This window comes from Lactuca sativa, chromosome 3, assembly GCF_002870075.4.
Source record: "Lactuca sativa cultivar Salinas chromosome 3, Lsat_Salinas_v11, whole genome shotgun sequence".
Taxonomy (NCBI): Eukaryota; Viridiplantae; Streptophyta; class Magnoliopsida; order Asterales; family Asteraceae; genus Lactuca; species Lactuca sativa.
In genome coordinates, this window is record NC_056625.2 from 80,573,445 (window position 1) to 80,583,178 (window position 9,734).

Sequence of the window (9,734 nt, forward strand, 5' to 3'; positions counted from 1 at the left end):
TCGTACCGCTCCTCATGTTTATGTTGTGATGTGATTCTGGGAATACTCTAAATAAATTGTATTGAAAACCTTTTTGTAATAATTTAATGAAATCGGGTTGTTTTTGAAAAGTTTAAATTTGTTGGAATTTTTCGGTCGTTACAGAATATATGCAGATAATAATCATAAACAATAATATTCATGTATGAATAACACAATATTATTGTGTCATTATGGATTTATCAGAAGCTACTACTTAAGACATTTATATTGATATGGAAAAGTCATATGTGAAATACATGTTAATTATAAATGAATATATCATATATGTTTTAATTTACTAATAAATAAGATATATTCATATCTAAACTCTATTAAATTCACATATTATTCCTAAGTTAATCATAGATGAATACATCATATTTGTATTCATTTATAATTGAAGATATTATTATTTACATATTAAACATATATGAATATATCATATTGATACTTATTTATGAATAAACAAAAATAAAATTCAAAACTACCAGAAATGAATACATTATAAATGAATACAAATATGTTGTATTTATGATATTTGTTTATTAACTTACTAATAAATAATTTATATTCATATCTAATCTTTGTTATATTCACATATTATTCCTAACTTAATCATAAATGAATACATCATATTCGCATTCATTTATGATTGAAGACATTATTATTTACATATTAAATGTAAATGAATATATCATATTGGTATTCATTTATGAATAAACAGAAATAAAATTAAAAACTATAAAAAACAATCACACTTGTTCATAAATCATTATCATTAACTTTGAAAATATCTTAATATAAAAAACTAACAAAAATAAGCAAACTTGTTTCTATTACATAATCATTCAACACAAAATAATAAAATGTGTTCACAAGCATTTCAAACAGTATTTAAATGATGTTTAAAAGCACTTAACAAACCATCTAAAATTTGTTCACAAAGTTGTTTCAGAAAACCATCTTACGTGTCATCCAAAAGCATTCAACTTCAATACAAACTGTTCTCCTATACCATCACACTTCATCACAAACAATCATCAATATTCTTTTAACCTTTTTGAATTGTTTGCATAGCCTTGTATGCATGAGCGTTACTCATTGTGTATTCTATATTTTGATATTTTTGGGGAAGATCCAACACCTTAGCTTTCAGCATGTTAATTTTAGAAGTCAACATTTGGTGCACATACCTTTGCCTGATCTTCTCTAAAGTAGTCTGTTGAATTGCACTTTCTTTATAAAAAGACTTGGTTTCCACTTTGAAGTTAACATTCGGTCCTATATAGGTTTCTGTATGTCTCATCGCAAAAACTTCTCAATCAACTTTATTTTTAACTGTTTTCCATGGTATTTCAATTCGTTGGGGTATTTTGAGATGGCATTGGCTCTTGGGTGGTTTATTTCTTCAAAGTTTCTCACAAACAAAATTTTCTGATCATTAAATAAAGTAAAAGTTAGATATGTAATAAAGTGGTTCTTATATGTTATTGTGAATTGGGTACTTACCAAATGTTTCAATAGTACTCCATATTTCCCTTCATAATCCCCCTCAACTACACTGTTGTCCGTAATTTCAATTGATGGTTTCTTTAAGTTGAAGACAATCACAAAAATATGAACACTTCTAACGACTGGAAAGAAAACATTTTTTTATGTATATAATGGTAAGTATTTTGTTGATGTAATATATATAAAAAAACCAAGTTAAATTAACATACCATGTCAATATCTTTTATGTTCAAGATCTTTTTGTACCCATCAGTGTTTCATGAAAGTTCTTGAATTTTTCATACTTTCTTTGATCAGACAATGTTGAAGATACGTAAGCATTCTATAACCAAAATAATTTTAAAGGATAAGTAAGTTGTTAATCATAAATGAACACATCATGTTGGTATATTAATCATAAGTGAATACTAAAGATATTTATTTTTGATTTTTATATTCATAAATGAATACATAATTATGTTATAATCATATATGAATTTTAGTTGCATATACATAATTATCTTAAATGATATGAAATAAATCTAATATTTATAAATGAATACATCATATGTGTATATTCGTTTATCAATAAAGATGAAATTAATGTTAGAACAGGAACTTACAGAAACTTCAACTTTCAAGAAAAGTCCGTATAGTGAATTTCTGACATTCATTCCCAGTTCTTGGTGGTTAAGTAAATCAGCCCAAGTGTCTAAAACTTCTGCAAAAATCTATGTGTTTCGATATAGACTTTCCATAAATGTTCTTTGTGTTACCTGGCCATATTTTTTCTGGACAACCACATCTCTGCAAATATATAATCAAAATATCATACATTATTATTTATATAATAATCATATATGAATATGTATATAAAATAAAGTTACTTACGATGTATTCTCTTGCAAGTTGAACAACTACTCACAGCCAATAGTCTCCTAATAACTTAGATATTATGTCCATTATCCTGCATTTGTAAGGTGATTTGGAAGCGTCAACAGACTTCTTTGGTCTTGATTCATCCAGATCATGCTTTGATGGTCCTCCTTATGTAGGAATCGCAACAGAGATTGGATTTGGATTAAAAACATTTTTGTTTGATAATCTGATCACAACCCTCTAATGGTCTTCTTTGATTTGTTTCTTTATAAGTGTTTTTTTTGGTGAAGATTCATTCTATGTTTTACTTGAAGTTTGATTTGAAACTTGACTGAGACCTAGACTAAATCTTGGATGAGTATTATCTTAATTTTTTGATTGTTTACCCGCGAGAAGATTTATCATATAAATAATTATATGTTAATTATAATATATTTTTTATATTTTATTCATATATGATTATTGATCATTCCAATCATATATGATTTTTCAAATGTTTTTCCAAATTGTTACCTCATTTATTTCCTTTTGTCTTGTCAACTTCTCCTCCTTTTTTATTTTCATCTTCACACTTTCCTTTGCCTAAAAGATACACAACATATAGAAATATCCCATCTATATTCAAAATATTGCATTACTTATTCATAAATGAATATAAATATTTTAATATATTAATTTATGAGTAACACTTAACATTACTTATGAACAAGTAATTTTATCTTTTACTTATTAATATATGAAAAGTGTATTATTCAAAAAATCAATGTAAGCATTATAATATATTCAGTTATGAATAAGTAATGCATATCATTACTTATGAATAAGTAATACCATCTTTTTTATTTATTCATATATTGTCTTATTCACTTGTGAATAATCAATCTTATTATATTCACTTATTAGCGAATCAACCATTTACCTCTATCATCTGCATTTCCTTTCTCAACTTCTCCTGCTTGTTTATCTCCACCTTTATCTTTATTTTTTTTCAGTAGTTTCAACTTCTCTTTGTTTATCTTCACCTCCATCATTTCCTTTTGTCTTCTCAACTTCCACTCCTCCTTTATTTCCATGTTCAGACTTTCCCTTTCCTGAAACATATACATCATATATGAATGTTCTATCTTTTTTACTCATTCATATAGTGTCTTATGTACTTATGAATAAACAATGTTATTAAAAAAAATCAATATAAGCATTGTAATATAATCACTTAATAGTGAACCATCCATTTACCTATATCATCTCTCTTTCCTTTCTCAACTTCTCCCCTTTGTTTATGTATACCTTCTGAGTTTTCCTTCCCTACAAGATCCATATCATATTATATAATAATTATAATTAATTAATGAGTTGTTGAATCTATAATAACATTTTTTATTTGTAAATAAATAATAAGTTGATAGTAACATACCTTGAATAACTTGAGTGATCGAAGTATAAGTTTTACTTCTAGTTATTAGTGACCCTGGTCAAAATTTAATAAAAAAAATTGTTATTAAGTATTAATATCTTTATATATTTTTATAAAATAAAAGTAAGTCAAATTTTACATATATCAATATTATCCAAAATAGTTTTCATTTCAGGGTTAATCCAGATTTCATCTTCTTTACTATTTAAACTTGAAAATCCAATGCCAAGGACATTATCCACAATGTTTTCAACAACTTTCTCCAACAAATTTTGATTTGTTTCATTTTTTCGATTAGTATCTCCATCATTATTTGTTTCTTCAGTCTCCTCATTGTTTTTCTCTTCGTCATTCTCATTTTCATTGATCTCTCCATCATTCTCTTTTACTTCAGTTTCACCTTTTTTTTTCAGCACTTTCTTTTTTATTGTTATCTCCATCATTCTTTGTTTCTTCATTCTCTGCTTTGTTTCTATCAAACAAATAATCTACTTTAGGTTCAGGTCCATCATTGTCATTGTGTTTTTCACAATTTCCCTCTTTATCTTCATTCTTTTTTTCATCAATAACTAGTGTCAAATTGATACCTTCAAGTCCAATTTCATTACTTGGAAATTCAAGAAAAAATTTGCTTTCAGTTTTATCTTCAACAATTATATTTGTAATATTTTCTTTGAAAATACTGAAAGTTTCCTTTTCAGGAAACTTTGTTATTGAATCATTGAGCTTTGAATTCAACTTTTCCTTCATCCTCTAAAAACTATTAAGCATTTTAGATAATTTTGATTCATATGCCTATGTAACAACAAGAAATATGATTAGAAATTAATATAATAAATTAGTGTAATCATATATGATAAACATATTCAAAATAATTACCTTAACAAATCATCTTCATCTTTATCACAATCACTGTCTTCCAGATTTGTATCTCTGTCAACTTGTTCTTTAACAAATTCTTCATTTAATTCTCTAAGGTGAAATCTACTTATTTCTTGTTTAATTGTCTTTCGATATCTAATCTTCTTTGAACTCCAGTAACAAATTATTGGACGTTTACGTGTTACCATTAAAGCTTTCGAGTGGATTTTATCAGCATAAAACAACTGCAGATAAATGATAATTAATTGATATTCATAAATGCATTTTTACAAAATATAGTATTATAAACAAGTAATGCAAAACATTACAAGTGAAGAAGTAATATAATCTCTTATTCATATATGAATATGTGTTATTCAGTTATGAATAATTAATATTATTAAAAGGTGAATATGAACATTATAATATATTCACTCATGAATAACTTACCACCAAGAAAGCTGAAGGTCTAACAAAGTAACTAGTATCCAAGAATGGTATGTATGAGTTCTTTGTTCTAATGAGACAATCCAAAACATAGCTGCATCAGTCTATGGTGTTGTTATATGTTTTTACTGAAATATAACTCAAAGGTAGCAGGTTGCATCTTCCCATTGATGTTGCCTCACAAAATGTGTTGATAAAAAGAACTAAGATGTTCAATTTGAAATTAAAATCAACTTTTGTGGTACGAAAAATAGCTTATTTTTTATAATAGTCAATCTGTCAATTGCTCCTTCTTGAATCTGTTCCTTCCATTCATCATAACATGTATCATCTTTAGGCCATTGATCCAGTTGAGTAAGTACGGTTCCACCAGTTGGAATCCCCAACATGTCATGAAGAAATTATGTTGTTACTTTCAGTTCATTTCCTTCAACATCTATGACCATTCTTTCATAATCAAATTTTTGAAGAATATAAAATCCCAGCTTCTGTGGTATATATATATATATCATTTTCATTTTTAACAAACTTCCAAAACTCATAGATCTTACACATTCTTTTTGTTGTTTGATCAATCCAAGGATTATAGAGAGTAATGAATGGAACATATATATATATATATATATATATATATATATATATATATATATATATATATATATAAATTGCTCCTTCTTGAAACTGTTCCTTCCATTCATCATAACATGTATCATCTTTAGGCCATTGATCCAGTTGAGTAAGTACGGTTCCACCAGTTGGAATCCCCAACATGTCATGAAGAAATTATGCTGTTACTTTTAGTTCATTTCCTTCAACATCTATGACCATTCTTTCAGAATCAAATTTTTGAAGAATATAAAATCCCAGCTTCTGTGGTATATATATCATTTTCATTTTTAACAAACTTCCAAAACTCATAGATCTTACACATTCTTTTTGTTGTTTGATCAATCCAAGGATTATAGAGAGTAATGACTGGAACATATATATATATATATATATATATATATATATATATATATATATATATATATATATGTTCACTAGTAAAAAAACATATCAAAATCTAATCATATGTGAATGGAAACGTTTATTCATACCTTTATCGTGTTTTGTTTTGGAATGTTTTTCTTTTGAAATTGGTGATTGATCTTCTGTATTTTCATTTTATGTTATTCATTTATGAATATATATATATATATATATATATATATATATATATATATATATATATATATATATAAGCCATATATAATTTATTCATAGATGAATATATGCATTCAATGGTTTTTTTAATATAAAATATCTCCATATTGAAATATTCATATGTAAATAGAACAAAAGTATAGCAGGGATATACAACTTATTCATAAATGAATATCACATATATGATAGAAATTTTATACCTTTGTCATTTTTCTGCATCGAACGTGTTTCTCTTATTGTGGGCGACTCTTTATCAGAAACGTCAATCTTCTTACCTTCATTAATTAGTGATTAGAAGATAAATGAATTTGATATACATGTTACAAAAAAACTATGTTTATATTCATAAATGAATAGAATATATATATATATATATATATATATATATATATATATATATATATATATATATATATATATATATATTCATATATAACCCAGTTTTATTCTATTCATATTTTAATATTGTATATCACATGAAATTATGTTCTATTAATATGTGAATATAACATATATAAATTAGTTTTGTTTGTGTTCAGAAATAAACAAAAAAGATCAAAAAAATTCTTCTTTAGTATCTTCATTTTCTGTTGTATTTTTAAGTAAAATCGCATATAAATGTTGGCAATCAAATATGAATAAAGTTAATAAAATCTAAATAGGATACCAATTTTATTTACCTTTTTCATTCGTTTTTATTTTTTGTGTATATATATGCTTGACTCTTTGTGTTTTTCTGTAAGGATAAGTAGTTAATATTAGTAAAAAGTTTGTAAAACCTCATTAGATTAGGACAAAATAAGCGAAATGTGAAGCAATGTTTATATTTTAACATGAAAGTCATGAATAAGTATAAAAATGAAGAGCAAATGCAAAATTATTTATATATCAACTAATAATTGACGATTATTACAAAAACTTCAAGTAAATAAACTAATAATGAATGAGGATTACAAAATTTCAAGTAAACAACCTATTTGGAAGAATGAACAATGCGAATAAAATTTTTTTAGTTGTAAATCGACTACTAATGAACGATGATTACGAAAATTTCCAGTAATCAACTGATAAGTTTAGAAATGATGACAAATCGTTAAAAATCGAAGAAAAAAACGTCGATGATTACCTTTCATAGTCAACAGTGACGAAATTATTTCATTTAGGTTTTCGTCGGAAGACATTTCTTCGATTTGTTATTCGCGAGAATGGTTTATGGTTTTTGTTCGAAAATGGTGATTGAATTGTTCTGCAAATGGTTTTCGTGTTATGTGGAAACGATGATATGTTCAAAGAGAGAAATGATGGTTTTGCTGACGAGATTTGATGTGACATGTACCCTGATCAGAAGGATTTAATCTATTGGATTATTTACAAGTTTGCCATTGCGTTTTTATGCTTTTTTATGTTCAATAATGATTGACTAAAAATGGTTTTCCCGTTCTTAACTTTTTTTTCTTAATTGAACATTCTCTCTCTCTCTCTCTCTCTCTATCTCTCTCTCTCTCTCTCTCTCTCTCTCTCTCTCTCTTTATATATATATATATATATATATATATATATATATATATATATATATATATATATATATATATATATATATATATATATATATATATATATATATATATATATATCACATCCCACATAATATTATACAAATAAAGAAGAACAATGTACAAGTTGAGAAGAAGAAAAGAGAGCGGGTGTGTCGGGCTCTTCAACCTGCTTAGCCCACACTTTTGGTTGTACCGTGGCGGTCGGAATGGTGTTTCCAACGGTAAGGCCGATATGTTCTTCAACCTGTTTACTATCATTCTATGCACCACGAAAACCTCCTCCCTTATAACCCTTACTTCTTAACCATCACAAATCTATAAAATGTTTTTAAAAATGATGTCATATCCAGTCTCATAAGCTCTACCCTATCTAAAACTTGTGACAAAAGTTTGAGATTCAACTTTTCTTATGGAGCTGCGCTATTTTGTTATCCCTATTTTTTTTTTCTTATTGCTCTAAAGATCGAGGATGTTAGCTATGGATTATCTCACTCTTGTTATTTAAGAATTATTGAATACAATTACATTGTATGAAATGCTCAAATGGATATATACTAAAATCGGATAAGTCTAGTTTGGTTGTCATGACATATGTCCACAAATCAGTAAAGCATATTACAGTAATATATTAGTAAATCGAATTTTTCCAAACATATTTATTATATATAGAAACTAAAATCCGTAGCATCATGAAATAGCATTTAAATATTTATTTATAATGCATTCTTTTATGATATATATTTCAAATTTTAGAGTAAAGTTGGCCAGGGATGGATGGGTAGTAGGCTCAGCCCAACCTGTTTTGAGCTCCATGATTTTAGCCCGTTTACCGTTCTTTCTTGTCCGAAACGTATCGCCGTCTAGGTGTTATTATATAAGTTTAAAACCCACCCATCTAAGTCATATAAACTTGTTTTATCCGTGCTATTTTTTTAAAGGCAAAAGTCGACTAAAAAAGAGAACGGGAGCGAAAAAAAAAAAGAACATCTGTTACGTTTTGTGACGAGTTCATTTGTATCTAGAAAATAGTGGAATTAATTTATCTGGTAAGTATAAAGTATATTGTTATAAATAACAACTAAAAGTTGCTAGGCTTGCATTATGTCAATATGAAAAAGATAAATTAAATATCATTTTATATATCTTCTTTCTTTCATATTATTTTATCCAAATTAAATGGTGAAAATTTGATTAGAATATTATTCATTTCATTCAATTTGACAAATGTCAACATTTGACATGGGTATAAGGATGAATAAGAAAAAAAATGGTGAATGATATTTAATTTCTCAGTCAAAAAACAATTAGGTTTTCCGATATGATGAACTTTTTCACACGTGAGGGCCTACGTGGCAAGGCAACATACGCGTGAATACTGCCTCTGGAGTGCATGCATACAGTGGCGGAGCCAGGGTCAACGTAAAGGGGTATCCCGAACCAATGGGTTCGGTTTCTCGGTTTTTCAGTTTTCCAAACTCATTTTCGGGTTTAAACCCAAACCCATTCAAAGGTTTAACTTGTTGAGAATTGAAAATCTTGTGTTGCTTATATAATAGATGTACAGGGGGCTATGTTTCATTTTATGGCCAATGTGGGACAATTTTAGAATTATAAGAAATAAGAAAGACGTTGAAAGGATATATGATAGAAACTGATAAACAAAAAAATTAACATATGTCAAGCCCAAGATTCGAACTTCCAACCTCTGGAAAAACACCATGTCATCATAACCAACTGAACCAACTAGAGCTTTTGTTATTTTTTCGCAAAACACATTATATTAAGGAACGCAAAATAAACAAAAAATTTCGGAAAAATTATACTACTAAAATTTTTTTGAGGGGCATCCCGGGATCCAA

The 9,734-nt window shown here is 26.9% G+C and overlaps 1 protein-coding gene across 1 annotated transcript; it reads right to left on the reverse strand.

Annotated features, from left to right (window-relative positions):
- Positions 1-2,905: 2,905 nt before the first annotated feature.
- On the reverse strand, positions 2,906-4,555 carry LOC111904597 (serine/threonine-protein kinase atg1-like). Its single transcript, XM_023900347.1, has 6 exons — positions 4,393-4,555; positions 3,945-4,277; positions 3,806-3,859; positions 3,617-3,696; positions 3,311-3,482; positions 2,906-3,006 (listed from the first exon to the last, which is right to left on the reverse strand). Exons 1-6 carry the CDS (start codon positions 4,553-4,555, stop codon positions 2,906-2,908), a joined length of 903 nt encoding a protein of 300 aa, XP_023756115.1.
- Between the last annotated feature and the right edge of the window lie 5,179 nt (positions 4,556-9,734).